We start from the raw sequence: 16390 nt of genomic DNA on the forward strand, positions 1-16390 counted from the left end.
GATTTATTAGTGGACAAGGACAAGCCTCCAGATTTATTAGTGGACAAGGACAAGCCTTCAGATTTATTAGTCTACAAGGACAAGCCTCCAGACTTATTAGTGGACAAGGACAAGCCTCCAGACTTATTAGTGGACAAGCCTTCAGATTTATTAGTGGACAAGGACAAGCCTCCAGACTTATTAGTGGACAAGGACAAGCCTCCAGACTTATTAGTGGACAAGGACAAGCCTCCAGACTTATTAGTGGACAAGGACAAGCCTCCAGACTTATTAGTGGACAAGGACAAGCCTCCAGATTTATTAGTGGACAAGGACAAGCCTCCAGATTTATTAGTGGACAAGGACAAGCCTCCAGATTTATTAGTGGACAAGGACAAGCCTCCAGATTTATTAGTGGACAAGGACAAGCCTCCAGATTTATTAGTGGACAAGGACAAGCCTCCAGATTTATTAGTGGACAAGGACAAGCTTTCAGATTTATTAGTGGACAAGGGCAAGCTTCCAGACTTATTAGTTGACAAGCCTCCACTAGTCTGACAAGAAAAAATATTTGTTCAACAGTGCTTTATATTTAAGATTTCATAAAGAAAAGAGAAACCTTTTTACAACGTCCTCTCATTTAGATTTTACTGCAGAGAAGTATGAAGCCTGGGTTTAATGCTGACTGTCTATTTCATGACAAAGTATTTTGGTTGTCCTTTTAGGCAGTGGTTAATTCAGAGCAATAGTATTCACTTCTCAGGGGGTGTTTAGGGGACGGAAGGATTAAAGTAATCTCTGTAATTAATGAAGCCCAAATTTCATTAGATTACTTGTCCGTTATTTTTAGATGTGGTCCAGTGATTACAGATGGATATTGTAGACCTAGCTTAGTATAGAATTTTTATTCTGGCTACGAATGCTGAGAAGAGTGATAGGTTACATTCTAAATGTGCATGCATTGCATTATAATTTTAAATGCATTATCCCCATATATGTCTTATAGAAAAAATACTTTTATTAAGTTATTGCTGGATTTCAAGGGAAATTCCAGTCAAAATGTAATTGCACACAGATGAATTACATCTTTGAATATAAACATAACTGTAGTGTAGATGTATTGGCAAAATGCTTCTAGTAAAAGTTATCAGTGTTTTAATGTTAGCATGTTTTTTTGCATGTGAAGCATAGCTAGATATCCTTTAGTGCATAAGCATTTATTAAATATTGCAGCTGATCAGAGCCCCAGTGGGTATTGTATCATGCAATTAACAAATGTAGTCATTACCAAATGGTACAAGCACCTTAAGCTCTCTGAGCAAGTGCTGTGTTTGAAATGCTGGTGCACGGTGCATACTTAAATACACTTTTAAAACAGCTATAGCTTTTATTAGCATGTTTTGCTACTACATGTAGATTACAAAAATGCTCCTATTCAATACTGAAATGCATCAACGTGGCAGGAATGTTCCTTTAAGCGGCATACGCACATATGCTGTGAGGGCCTGTATTAAACGGTACACCTCAGAGGGGCTTTTATGGCACAAGTCTTCACTGACACAATACACACTGCCAGCTCTCTGGGCAGGAATGGGGTTTGAATCCTAGCATATGTGCATATGCCACTGAAACTAGTTTTTGTACAAGCATTTTGGTAATGGAAGTGTAATGCAGCAATGTTTCTATGTAAAATTCAGATGCACCCATTTACAGTTCAGTTTAGACCATAATACCTGTAATTCCCAGTAAACTGCGCTAGAGGTTATTATTGCAGATACGAGCTGATGCTTCATTTAGTAATCCCGGGTGCTTATAGGAACCAATCTAGTTTAGTCTTAGTGCTTGCTTAGGGTAATTGTGGCAGATTATCCTCCTGTTTGCTGTAGGACCTTCCTGATGTCACCTGCCAGGTGATGTGAACAAGTATTTAAAGGGACATTTCAGTCAAAATTGGAATTCACATGGAAGCATTTATGTAATATAGATGTATTAGCAAAAATACTTCTAATAAAAACTATAGCTGTTTCAAAAGTGTATTTAAGTATGCACCGTGCACCAGCATTATAAATACAGCCCTTACTCAGAGAGCCTAAGGTGCTTGTATCATCTGGTAATAACTCAATTTGTTAATTGCTGACATAAAACACAAGCTCCACTGGCGCTCAGAGCAGCTACAGTATTTAAAATGCTGGTGCACTGAGGGTATCTAGCTATGCTTCACGTGCAGAGAAGAATATTATCACTAAAACAGTAATACATTTTGCTAGAAGCATTTTTGTCAATCTATCTATATTGCGAATATGTTTCTGTTCAAAGATGTAATTCATCTATGTGCATTTTAATTTTGAGCGGAATGTCCCTTTAAGTTGCTTTATGGCTATCTGGTAGTTTATAGAGTGATGTGGCAAAAATAATTGCTTCCTGTGAAGATGATGATAAACCCCTAGGGAGTTCCATAGAATTCTAAGCCTCTGTTAAAGGTATTGATCTACGCGTCATGGAATCGATGCATTGTAGCCTGAGGATAAAATGCGGGATTGTATAGGGAAATGTATCAGAAACCAGCACCAATATTTACATTACACTGAAACGATGAATCTGCTTGTTATTCTCACTGCTACTAAAATAATAATAATGAAGTGTTCTAACATATTTTTTCTTTCTTTCTTGCAGTAAAAAAGGCCAAACTTCACGGACCCCCAGGTGAGTGTGTTCTTTTTTTAACCCATTGAGTGCTGAGCCCTTCTGTCCCTATGTGCTGTAGTTAAAAGGACACCAAACACATTTTTTTTTCTTTAATAATTTTAATTGCAATTATAAAAAACTTTCCAGTTTACTTCGGTTATCTAATTAGCTTTATTCGCTTGGTAGCCTTTGTTGAAAAGATACCTAGATAGGCTTAGGAGTAGCAACACATTACTGGGAGCTAGCTGCTAATTGTGGCTTTACATGTATGCCTCTTGTCATTGGCTCACCTAATATGTTCAGCTAGCTCCCAGTAGTACATTGCTGCTCCTTCATCAAAGAGAATGAAGCAAATTTGATTTTAGAAGTAAAGTGGAAAGTTGTTTGAGGTTGTGCTCTCTCTGAATCAAGGAAAAGTTTGGGGTCTCAGTGCCATTTAAGCTTTTTTTATGTCAATAACTCACAAAATAATAGTTTCCCAAGCAGACTGCCCACTGCTGTGACGCAAGTCCCTGCTTTATCACTGCCAATCACTGATCAGCCAGGGGTGATTTTAATCCGGGCAGGTTAGGAAGCAGCGGTAGTACGGCTCATGTCTCTTTAAAATGGGTTCTCATGCCCTTCTGTGCAGTGTGTAAGGACAACAGGGGATCTCTTATGTCTAGTGGTGCATGATGGAGAGGCTCCTGACTCCCACATACAGGAGGGAATTTCTCTTTCAACTGAAAAGCCAAATGGACCTCTGAGTAAATCCTAAATAAAATCTAAATGTATCTTAATGGAATCACCCCCTTGTGAAAAACTCTCCCTCCTGCTGCAGGTGCTTACCAATATTACTGCAGAGACCTGTAACCAGGCCTGGACTGTGCATAGGGCATAAAGACTCTGAGTCTCTGAGCTTACCTGCATTTGGGCAAATTGTGTACCTAACTCCTCCTTTTGTGCTTTTAATTTAGCTCTGTGTGCAAGCAATTTTGTCTCTGTCTGTCTATCTATCTGTCTGTCTATCTGTCTGTATATCTATCTTTTAATCTAGTATGCGATCTTTACCTGTTGGACCATGCGCACAGGCTTTTCTGGCGGGAACTGCCTGAGTCACTGGGTGAAACCCCAACTGTTTGTGTACATTTTTTTTGCCAGTGGTATGGAATGTGTACCCACTCTTTGACAACGCTGTCTACTTCTGTGTTTTGTGTGTGTTCTTATATAAATGGGTACCATTGAGGCCCTTGATGCTTATACCTTATAAAATGAACCCCCAATTTCTTCTGTTAAGTGTGATCAGTCCACGGGTCATCATTACTTGTGGGATATTAACTGCTCCCCTACAGGAAGTGCAAGAGGATTCACCCAGCAGAGTTGCTATATAGCTCCTCCCCTCTACGTCACCCCCAGTCATTCTCTTGCACCCAACGACTAGATAGGATGTGTGAGAGGACTATGGTGATATATTTAGTTTTTATATCTTCAATCAAAAGTTTGTTATTTTATAATAGCACCGGAGTGTGTTATTCCTTCTCTGGTAGAATTTGAAGAAGAATCTACCTGAGTTTTTCTATGATTTTAGCCGGAGTAGTTAAGATCATATTGCTGTTTCTCGGCCATCTGAGGAGAGGTAAACTTCAGATCAGGGGACAGCAGGCAGATTAATCTGCAAAGAGGTATGTAGCAGTTTATTATTTTCTGACATGGAATTGATGAGAAAATCCTGCCATACCGTTATAATGTAAACTCAGCCTTGAATGCAGTAGATGTAGCTGATATCAGGCTGTCATGTATGTATATTTTACACTTCAGTTTTCTGGGAAATGGTACTTCTCTGGCTTTTAAACTGTATACATAGACTTAACCTATTTTGCAGGGACTTGCAATAGGTTTTAAATGACAATTAATTATTGAGGTAAAACGTTTTTTTGCTGGCATGTAAAAACGTTTTTTTCTCTGAGGTACTGGGTGAAAGAATGTTTTGGGCACTATTTTTCCACTTGGCAATAGTTTTGATTTAAATTAGAGCAGTTCACTGATCCCTCTCACTGTTATGTGTGTGGGGGAGGGGCGATTTTTGGCGCTTTTTCTAAGCATCAGAAAAACTCAGTCAGAGGTTCATTTTCTTCCTGCATGATCCGGTTCATCTCTACAGAGTTCAGGGATCTCCAAAGCCTTTTTTGAGGGAAGTAATCATTACAGCAGAGCTGTGCTGATTGTATTGACTGTGATATAAAAAACGTTTATTTGTGTATTTTTTTCTGCTGCCTGGGTTAGTTATCATTTGCTGAGGGGAACAATCCTTTGCTAAAACTGTATATTCTGACAAAGATTGATGCTATAACTTAATTATTTTATCTGTTATAATATTTTTCTGTGCTTCTTAAAGGCACAGTTCGTTTTCATATTATTTGTAAATTACTTTGAAAAGTATTTCCAAGTTGCTGTTTATTTGCTAGTGTGTTAAACATGTCTGATTCAGAGGAATATCTCTGTGCTATATGTGTTAATGCCAAAGTGGAGCCCAATAGAAATTTATGTACTAAATGTATTGATGCTACTTTAAAAAAAAAAAAAAAAACAGTCAATCTGTACAAATTGAACATATTTCACCAAACAACGAGGGGAGAGTTATGCCGACTAACTCGCCTCACGTGTCAGTACCTGCATCTCCCGCTCAGGAGGTGCGTGATATTGTAGCGCCGAGTGCATCTGGGCGGCCATTACAAATCACATTACAAGATATGGCTACTGTTATGACTGAAGTTTTGGCTAAACTACCAGAACTAAGAGGTAAACGTGATCACTCTGGGATGAGAACAGAGTGCGCTGATAATGCAAGGGCCATGTCTGATACTGCGTCACAGTTTGCAGAACGTGAAGACGGAGAGCTTCATTCTGTGGGTGACGGTTCTGATCCAAATAAACTGGACTCAGACATTTCAAATTTTAAATTTAAGCTTGAGAACCTCCGTGTGTTACTAGGGGAGGTATTAGCGGCTCTGAATGATTGTAACACAGTTGCAATCCCAGAAAAAATGTGTAGGTTGGATAAATATTTTGCGGTACCGACGAGTACTGACGTTTTTCCTATACCTAAGAGACTTACTGACATTGTTACTAAGGAGTGGGATAGACCCGGTGTGCCTTTCTCACCCCCTCCTATATTCAGAAAAATGTTTCCAATAGACGCCGCCACACGGGACTTATGGCAAATGGTCCCTAAGGTGGAGGGAGCAGTTTCTACTTTAGCTAAGCGTACCACTATCCCAGTGGAGGATAGCTGTGCTTTTTCAGATCCAATGGATAAAAAATTAGAGGGTTACCTTAAGAAAATGTTTGTTCAACAAGGGTTTATATTGCAACCTCTTGCATGTATTGCACCTGTCACGGCTGCAGCAGCATTTTGGTTTGAGTCTCTGGAAGAGACACTTCAATCATCCACACTAGATGACATCACACACAAACTTAAATTCCTTAAGTTAGCTAATTCATTTATTTCAGATGCCGTAGTACATTTAACTAAACTTGCGGCTAAAAATTCAGGATTCGCCATTCAGGCACGCAGAGCTCTGTGGCTGAAATCCTGGTCAGCTGATGTTACGTCTAAATCTAAATTGCTTAATATTCCTTTCAAAGGGCAGACCTTATTCGGGCCCGGCTTGAAAGAGATTATTGCTGACATTACAGGAGGTAAAGGTCATGCCCTGCCTCAGGACAAGGCCAAAGCCAAGGCTAGACAGTCCAATTTTCGTTCCTTTCGTAATTTCAAAGCAGGAGCAGCATCAACTTCCTCTGCACCAAAACAGGAAGGAGCTGTTGCTCGCTACAGACAAGGCTGGAAACCTAACCAGTCCTGGAACAGGGGCAAACAGGCCAGAAAACCTGCTGCTGCCCCTAAGACAGCATGAATTGAGGGCCCCCGATCCGGGACCGGATCTAGTGGGGGGCAGACTTTCCCTCTTCGCCCAGGCTTGGGCAAGAGATGTTCAGGATCCCTGGGCATTAGAGATCATATCTCAGGGATACCTTCTGGACTTCAAATCCTCTCCCCCAAGAGGGAGATTTCATCTGTCAAGGTTGTCAACAAACCTAACAAAGAAGGAAGCGTTTCTACGCTGCGTACAAGATCTTTTATTAATGGGAGTGATCCATCCAGTTCCGCGGTTGGAACAAGGACAAGGGTTTTACTCAAATCTGTTTGTAGTTCCCAAAAAAGAGGGAACCTTCAGGCCAATCTTGGATTTAAAGATCCTAAACAAATTCCTAAGAGTTCCATCGTTCAAGATGGAAACTATTCGAACAATTTTGCCCATGATCCAAGAGGGTCAGTACATGACCACAGTGGATTTAAAGGATGCTTACCTTCACATACCGATTCACAAAAGTCATTACCGGTATCTAAGGTTTGCCTTTTTAGACAGGCATTACCAGTTTGTAGCTCTTCCATTCGGACTGGCTACGGCTCCAAGAATCTTCACAAAGGTTCTGGGCACTCTTCTGGCGGTACTAAGACCGCGAGGAATTTCAGTAGCTCCGTACTTAGACGACATACTGATACAAGCTTCAAGCTTTCAAACTGCCAAATCTCATACAGAGATAGTACTGGCATTTCTAAGGTCGCATGGATGGAAAGTGAACGAAGAGAAAAGTTCTCTCTTTCCACTCACAAGAGTTCCCTTCCTGGGGACTCTGATAGATTCTGTAGAAATGAAGATTTACCTGACAGAGGACAGGTTAACAAAACTTCAAAATGCATGCCGTGTCCTTCATTCCACTCTAAATCTGAATCAAGAGACCAGAAATTCTCTTCTATGGTGGCTTTATCGGCCACATCTGTCCAGGGGAATGCCATTCAGCAGGCCAGACTGGTCAATTGTAACAACAGACGCCAGCCTACTAGGTTGGGGCGCTGTCTGGAATTCTCTGAAGGCTCAGGGACTATGGAATCAGGAGGAGAGTCTTCTTCCAATAAACATTCTGGAATTGAGAGCAGTCCTCAATGCTCTTCTGGCTTGGCCCCAGTTAACAACTCGGGGGTTCATAAGGTTCCAGTCGGACAACATCACGACTGTAGCTTATATCAACCATCAGGGAGGGACAAGAAGCTCCCTAGCAATGATGGAAGGATCGAAGATAATTCGCTGGGCAGAGTCTCACTCTTGCCACCTGTCTGCAATCCACATCCCGGGAGTGGAGAACTGGGAGGCGGATTTCTTAAGTTGTCAGACTTTTCATCCGGGGGATTGGGAACTTCATCCAGAGGTCTTTGCCCAAATACTTCGACGTTGGGGCAAACCAGAGATAGATCTCATGGCGTCTCGACAGAACGCCAAGCTTCCGCACTACGGGTCCAGATCCAGGGATCCGGGAGCGGTCCTGATAGATGCCTTGACAGCACCATGGACCTTCAGGATGGCTTATGTGTTTCCACCTTTCCCGATGCTTCCTCGATTGATTGCCAGAATCAAACAGGAGAAAGCATCAGTGATTCTAATAGCGCCTGCATGGCCACGCAGGACTTGGTATACAGATCTGGTGGACATGTCATTCTGTCCACCTTGGTCGTTACCTCTGAGACAGGACCTTCTGATTCAGGGTCCTTTCAAACATCAAAATCTAACTTCTCTGAAGCTGACTGCTTGGAAATTGAACGCTTGACCTTATCAAAGCGTGGTTTTTCTGAGTCAGTTATTGATACCTTAATACAGGCTAGGAAGCCTGTTACCAGAAAGATTTACCATAAAATATGGCGTAAATACCTATATTGGTGCGAATCCAAAGGTTACTCTTGGAGTAAGGTTAGGATTCCTAGGATATTGTCTTTTCTACAAGAAGGTTTAGAAAAGGGGTTATCCGCTAGTTCCTTAAAGGGACAGATCTCAGCTCTGTCCATTCTGTTACACAAGCGTCTGTCAGAAGTTCCAGACGTTCAGGCTTTTTGTCAGGCTTTGGCCAGGATTAAACCTGTGTTTAAAGCTGTGGCTCCACCATGGAGTTTAAACCTTGTTCTTAACGTTTTACAGGGTGTTCCGTTTGAACCCCTTCATTCCATTGATATAAAGTTGTTATCTTGGAAAGTTCTATTTTTAATGGCTATTTCCTCGGCTCGAAGAGTCTCTGAGTTATCAGCCTTACATTGTGATTCTCCTTATTTGATTTTTCACTCGGATAAGGTAGTTCTGCGTACTAAACCTGGGTTCTTACCTAAGGTAGTCACTAACAGGAATATCAATCAGGAGATTGTTGTTCCATCCTTGTGCCCAAATCCTTCTTCGAGGAAGGAACGTCTTTTGCACAATCTGGATGTAGTTCGTACCCTTAAATTTTATTTACAGGCAACTAAAGATTTTCGACAAACGTCTTCCCTGTTTGTCGTTTACTCTGGTCAGAGGAGAGGTCAAAAAGCTTCTGCTACCTCTCTCTCTTTTTGGCTTCGTAGCATAATTCGTTTAGCTTATGAGACTGCTGGACAGCAGCCTCCTGAAAGAATTACAGCTCATTCCACTAGAGCTGTGGCTTCCACTTGGGCCTTTAAGAATGAGGCCTCTGTTGAACAGATTTGCAAGGCTGCAACTTGGTCTTCGCTTCATACTTTTTCCAAATTTTACAAATTTGACACTTTTGCTTCCTCGGAGGCTATTTTTGGGAGAAAGGTTCTTCAGGCAGTGGTTCCTTCTGTATAAAGAGCCTGCCTATCCCTCCCGTCATCCGTGTACTTTTGCTTTGGTATTGGTATCCCACAAGTAATGATGACCCGTGGACTGATCACACTTAACAGAAGAAAACATAATTTATGCTTACCTGATAAATTCCTTTCTTCTGTAGTGTGATCAGTCCACGGCCCGCCCTGTTTTTTAAGGCAGGTAAATATTTTTTAAATTATACTCCAGTCACCACTACACCCTTGGCTTCTCCTTTCTCGTTGGTCCTTGGTCGAATGACTGGAGGTGACGTAGAGGGGAGGAGCTATATAGCAACTCTGCTGGGTGAATCCTCTTGCACTTCCTGTAGGGGAGCAGTTAATATCCCACAAGTAATGATGACCCGTGGACTGATCACACTACAGAAGAAAGGAATTTATCAGGTAAGCATAAATTATGTTTTTTAGATTTAGTTGAAAAATAAATGGATTTCCTGAATGTACGTAGGCTTCAGAAATAGGCGTTTTCTCTTGTAAGGTGTATCCAGTCCACGGATTCATCCATTACTTGTGGGATATTCTCCTTCTCAACAGGAAGCTGCAAGAGGATCACCCACAGCAGAGCTGTCTATATAGCTCCTCCCCTAACTGCCACTCCCAGTCATTCTCTTGCAGCTCTCTACAAGGGAAGTAGCTAGAGAGATGTGGTGAATTAATGTAGTTTATCTTCAATCAAAAGTTTATTATTTTCAAATGGTACCGGAGTTGTAATATTTTGGCTTCAGGCAGAAAGGTGAAGAAGAGTCTGCCTGAAGTTTTTTGATGATCTTAGCAGTTCGTAACTAAGGTCCACTGCTGTTCTCACACATAACTGAAGAGATGGGTAACTTCAGCTGGGGGAATAGCGTGCAGGGTTTCCTGCTCTGAGGTATGTGCAGTTTTAAATTTTTCTAGAGAGATGATAAGCTAGAAAATGCTGACAGTACCTGATTTATTTAAGGTAAGCCTGATTACAGTGATTTAATAACGACTGGTATCATGCTTGCTGTAAAGGGTAATATTTTTGTTATGTACTCTCATTACTTAATAGATATAACGTTTGCTTGATGTATATAAACGTTTACTACATATGGCGATAAAATTTTATTCTGGGGCCCAGTTTTTCCACATGGCTGACTAGATTTTGCCTAGGGATAGTTTTTTAAGGCCCTCTCACTGTGAGTACATGTTGGGAGGGGCCTATTTTCGCGCCTTAATTGCGCAGTAGTTTTTGCAGCTTGAGACATCCAGCTTCCCTGAAGGAGTCCCCTGACATATAGGACCCCTCTACAGGTTTTTTGTGCCTTCCAAAGTCGTTGTATGGGCAGGTAGGAGCCACAGTAGAGCTGTGGCAGTTGGTGTGACTGTTTAAAAACGGCTATATCGTTTTTTTGATCCGGTTTTGAAACTAAGTGGTTAATCATCCATTTGCAAGTGGGTGCAATGCTATTTCAGTCTATTATACACACTGTAAAAATTTAGTAGATTTTACTGCTTTTTTTCACTGTTTTGCCGTTTCTGTGATTGTTTTTTTCTCTTAAAGGCACAGTACCGTTTTTATTTTTTGCTTGTTCACAGTTATTAAAGTGTTTTCCAAGCTTGCTGGTCTCATTACTAGTCTGTTTAAACATGTCTGACATAGAGGAAACTCATTGTTCATTATGTTTAGAAGCCATTGTGGAACCCCCTCTTAGAATGTGTACCAGATGCACTGATTTTACTATAGATTACAAAGACCATATTCTGGCTTTAAAAAATGTATCACCAGAAGAAATTGACAAGGAGGAAGTTATGCCGTCTAACTCTCCCCACGTGTCAGAACCTATAACTCCCACTCAGGGGACGCCAAGTACATCTAGCGCGCCCATTGCATATACCTTACAAGATATGGCGGCAGTTATGAATCATACCCTTACAGAGGTATTATCTAAACTGCCAGGATCACAAGGAAAGCGAGACAGCTCTGGGACTAGAATAAATACAGAGCTCTCTGACGCTTTAGTGGCTATGTCTTATACACCCTCACAATGTACTGAAGCTGAAGCAGGGGAGCTTCAATCTGTGGGTGATTTTTCTGATTCAGGGAAGATACTTCAACCTGATTCTGATATGTCTACATTTAAATTTAAGCTTGAACACCTCCGCATATTACTAAGGAATGGGAGAGACCAGGTGTACCGTTCTCTCCCCCTCCTGTTTTTAAAAAGATGTTTCCTATAGACGCCGCTACACGGGACTTGTGGCAGACGGTCCCTAAGGTGGAGGGACCAGTTTCTACTCTAGCTAAGCGTACCACTATCCCTCTCGAGGACAGTTGTGCTTTTCTAGATCCAATGGATAAAAAATTAGAGGGTTACCTTAAGAAAATTTTTATTCAACAAGGTTTTATTCTCCAGCCTCTTGCATGCATTGCCCCAGTCACTGCTGCTGTGGCTTTCTGGTTTGAGTCTCTAGAGGAGGCTCTACAGGTTGAAACCCCGTTGGAAGATATTATTGACAAGCTTAAGGCCCTTAAGCTAGCCAATTCATTTGTTTCTGACACCGTTGTTCATTTAACCAAGCTAACGGCTAAAAATTTAGGTTTTGCTATTCAGGCACGTAGGGCGCTATGGCTTAAATCCTGGTCAGCTGACGTGACTTCAAAGTCTAAACTTCTCAACATTCCCTTCAAAGGACAGACCCTATTCGGGCCTGGACTGAAGGAGATCATTTCTGACATCACTGGAGGAAAAGGTCACGCCCTTCCTCAAGACAGGTCCAACAAATTAAGGACCAAACAGTCTAGTTTTCGGCCCTTTCGAAACTTCAAGAGTGGCGCAGCTTCAACTTCCTCTAACACAAAACAAGAGGGAACTTTTGCCCAGTCTAAGCCGGTCTGGAGACCTAACCAGGCTTGGAACAAGGGGAAACAGGCCAAAAAGCCTGCTGCTGCCTCTAAGACAGCATGAAGGAGCAGCCCCCGATCCGGAAACGGATCTAGTAGGGGGCAGACTCTCTCTCTCTTCGCCCAGGCTTGGGCAAGAGATGTCCAGGATCCCTGGGCATTGGAAATTGTGTCCAAGGGTTATCTTCTGGAATTCAAAACCTCTCCCCCAAAAGGGAGATTTCATCTCTCACATTTATCTGCAAACCAGATAAAGAGAGAGGCATTCTTACATTGTGTTCAAGACCTCCTAGTTATGGGAGTGATCCACCCAGTTCAGAAGGAGGAACAGGGGCAGGGCTTCTATTCAAATCTGTTTGTAGTTCCCAAGAAAGAGGGAACATTCAGACCAATCTTAGATCTCAAGATCTTAAACAAATTTCTCAGAGTCATATCCTTCAAGATGGAGACTATTCGAACCATCCTTCCTATAATCCAGGAGGGTCAATATATGACTACCGTAGACTTAAAGGATGCTTATCTTCACATCCCGATACACAAAGATCATCATAGTTTTCTCAGGTTTGCCTTTCTAGACAGGCACTCCCAGTTTGTGGCTCTTCCCTTCGGGTTGGCCACGGCACCAAGAATCTTTACAAAGGTTCTAGGGTCCCTCCTAGCGGTCCTTAGGCCGCGGGGTATAGCAGTAGCCTCTTACTTAGACGACATTCTGATACAGGCGTCGACTTTTCAAATCGCCAGGTCCCATACGGACATTGTTCTGGCATTTCTGAGGTCCCATGAGTGGAAGGTGAACGAAGAAAAGAGTTCTCTATTACCTCTAACAAAAGTTTCATTCCTAGGGACTCTGATAGATTAGGTAGAAATGAAAATTTACCTAACGAAGGCCAGATTGTCAAATCTTCTAGACTCTTGCCGTGTTCTTTATTCCACTTCTCGTCCTTCAGTGGCTCAGTATATGGAAATAATCGGTTTAATGGTAGCGGCAATGGACATAGTACCGTTTGCCCGCCTACATCTCAGACCGCTGCAACTTTGCATGCTCAGTCAGTGGAATGGGGATTACACAGATTTGTCCCCTCTACTAAATCTGGATCAAGAAACCAACCAGGGATTCTCTTCTCTGGTGGCTATGTCAGGTCCATCTGTCCAAGGGGATGAGCTTCCGCAGGCCAGATTGGACTATAGTAACGACAGATGCCAGCCTTCTGGGCTGGGGTTCAGTCTGGAACTCCCTGAAGGCTCAGGGCTCGTGGACTCAGGAGGAGGCACTCCTACCGATAAACATTCTGGAACTAAGAGCGATATTCAATGCTCTTCAGGCTTGGCCTCAGCTAGCTGCGGTCAGGTTCATCAGATTTCAGTCGGACAACATCACGACTGTAGCCTATATCAACCATCAGGTGGGAACAAGGAGCCCCCTGGCAATGTTGGAGGTTTCAAAGATAATTCTATGGGCAGAGGTTCACTCTTGCCATCTCTCAGCTATCCATATCCCAGGAGTAGAGAACTGGGAGGCGGATTTTCTAAGCCGGCAGACTTTTCATCCGGGGGAGTGGGAGCTCCATCTGGAGGTATTTGCCCAGCTGATTCAACTATGGGGCAAACCAGAACTGGATCTCATGGCGTCTCGTCAGAACGCCAAACTTCCTTGTTATGGGTCCAGGTCAAGGGATCCCCAGGCAGCGCTGATAGATGCTCTAGCAGCGCCCTGGTCCTTCAGCCTGGCTTATGTGTTTCCACCATTTCCTCTGCTCCCTCGTCTGATCAAGAGCTTCGGTGATTTTGATAGCTCCTGCGTGGCCAGGTATGCAGATCTGGTGGACATGTCATCCTTTCCACCATGGACTCTGCCGCTGAAGCAGGACCTTCTACTTCAAGGTCCTTTCAAACATCCAAATCTAATTTCTCTGCTTGGAGATTGAACGCTTGATTTTATCAAAGCGTGGTTTTTCCGAGTCGGTCATTGATACCTTAATTCAGGCTCGAAAGCCTGTCACCAGAAAAATCTATCATAAGATATGGTGTAAATATCTTCATTGGTGTGAATCCAAGGGTTACTCATGGAGTAAGGTTAGGATTCCTAGGATATTATCCTTTCTCCAAGAAGGATTGGAGAAGGGATTGTCAGCTAGTTCCTTAAAGGGACAGATTTCTGCTCTGTCTATTCTTTTGCACAAACGTCTTGCTGAGGTTCCAGACGTTCAGGCGTTTTGTCAGGCTTTAGTTAGAATCAAGTCTGTGTTTAAACCTGTTGCTCCGCCATGGAGTTTAAATTTAGTTCTTAAAGTTCTTCAAGGGATTCCGTTTGAACCTTTGCATTCCATTGATATTAAACTTTTATCTTGGAAAGTTCTGTGTTAGTAGCTATCTCCTCAGCTCGAAGAGTTTCGGAGTTATCTGCTTTACAGTGTGATTCCCCTTATCTGATTTTCCATGCAGATAAGGTAGTTTTACATACCAAACCTGGTTTTCTTCCTAAGGTGGTATCTAATAAGAATATCAATCAGGAGATTGTTGTTCCTTCACTATGTCCTAATCCTTCTTCAAAGAAGGAACGTCTATTACACAATCTTGATGTGGTTTGTGCTTTAAAGTTTTATTTACAAGCTACGAAGGATTTTCATCAAACATCTGCTTTGTTTGTGTCTACTCTGGACAGAGGAGAGGCCAAAAGGCTTCGGCAACTTCTCTTTCTTTTTGGCTAAGAAGTATAATCCGCTTGGCTTATGAGACTGCTGGCCAGCAGCCTCCTGAAATAATTACAGCTCATTCTACTATAGCGGTAGCTTCCACATGGGCTTTTAAACATGAGGCCTCTGTTGAACAGATTTGTAAGGCGGCGACTTGGTCTTTGCTTCATACCTTTTCTAAATTCTACAAATTTGATACTTTTCTTCTTCGGAGGCTATTTTTGGGAGAAAGGTCTTACAGGCAGTGGTGCCTTCCGTTTAAGCGCCTGCCTTGTCCCTCCCTTCATCCGTGTCCTATAGCTTTGGTATTGGTATCCCACAAGTAATGGATGAATCCGTGGACTGGATACACCTAACAAGAGAAAACAAAATTTATGCTTACCTGATAAATTTATTTCTCTTGTGGTGTATCCAGTCCACGGCCCGCCCTGTCATTTTAAGGCAGGTGTTATTTATTTTTAAACTACAGTAACCACTGCATCCTATAGTTTCTCCTTTCTCTTGCTTGTCTTCGGTCGAATGACTGGGAGTGACAGTTAGGGGAGGAGCTATATAGACAGCTCTCCTGTGGGTGATCCTCTTGCAGCTTCCTGTTGGGAAGGAGAATATCCCACAAGTAATGGATGAATCCGTGGACTTGATACACCACAAGAGAAATAAATTTATCAGGTAAGCATAAATTTTGTTTTTGTGAGAAACTGAAAAAATAATTTAATAAAGAGTTATACTGTTTTACTGTAAGGAAGGTAATCGAGTTAAGTTATTATTTAGTAGTGAACATAGTATTGATTACGTTTTTAGATTAGACTTGAATTCCTCAGGCAGAATTTAAATAATAATTCTGGTATTTATATAGAACTTTTCTTAATTTAAAGAGACTTAATGCATTCATCCCACTGGCCTTGGATTCTTACAGATATTCATTAGCTAATAAAGGATAGCTATTATTGCCCAGTCTTGTCATACTCCAGTTGTCCACCTCTGAGCAATGAAAGGGCAAGTCTGAATGTGTATATTGAGGCATTTTAGTGGCCACAAGACCAAAAAACGCAAACAAGTTGAGAAGATGTCACTGTCTGTAATAAGGTCCCCTACCTAGTAAGGGTTTGTTACTATTTCCTAAGTACACAGCTCAGGGTAGATAGAGAGGGAAATAGAATTTGACTTTCACATTCTAAACTTATTTTATTTTTTAGTGCACAGGAAGTTAAATGGTTGTCACTTATTTTTAAGGCATTTAGTATAAGGAATCCTATTAGAGAGTAGAGAAGGCGCCACATAGCATAATTCTGTTTAGTATATCACTCTTGTGGTGTAGAATATGCACTCACTTGCAGTAAAGCACTAAAACGTAGTGCTGGCTTAGCAGACCGGATCCTCAGTTGCCTGGTAAACTCTCCTCTCAACTTCAGGAATGTAAAGCTGATCTCGATAGTGGAACGATGTGTGTTTAATAAACACTTGTTTTATGCAACCTGCTAC

The 16390-nt window shown here is 41.9% G+C and overlaps 1 protein-coding gene across 1 annotated transcript in view; it reads left to right on the plus strand.

The window, feature by feature from the left end:
* The window catches only part of UNC13B (unc-13 homolog B), a gene marked incomplete in the record, with an annotated part of 1551453 nt that overhangs the window by 150916 nt on the left and 1384147 nt on the right, over positions 1–16390 (plus strand). Inside the window, 1 exon segment of the mRNA XM_053701016.1 lies at positions 2653–2682. Within this exon segment, the coding sequence (XP_053556991.1) occupies positions 2653–2682 (30 nt within the window).

The sequence above is a fragment of the Bombina bombina genome, chromosome 2, assembly GCF_027579735.1.
Source record: "Bombina bombina isolate aBomBom1 chromosome 2, aBomBom1.pri, whole genome shotgun sequence".
Lineage (NCBI taxonomy): Eukaryota > Metazoa > Chordata > Amphibia > Anura > Bombinatoridae > Bombina > Bombina bombina.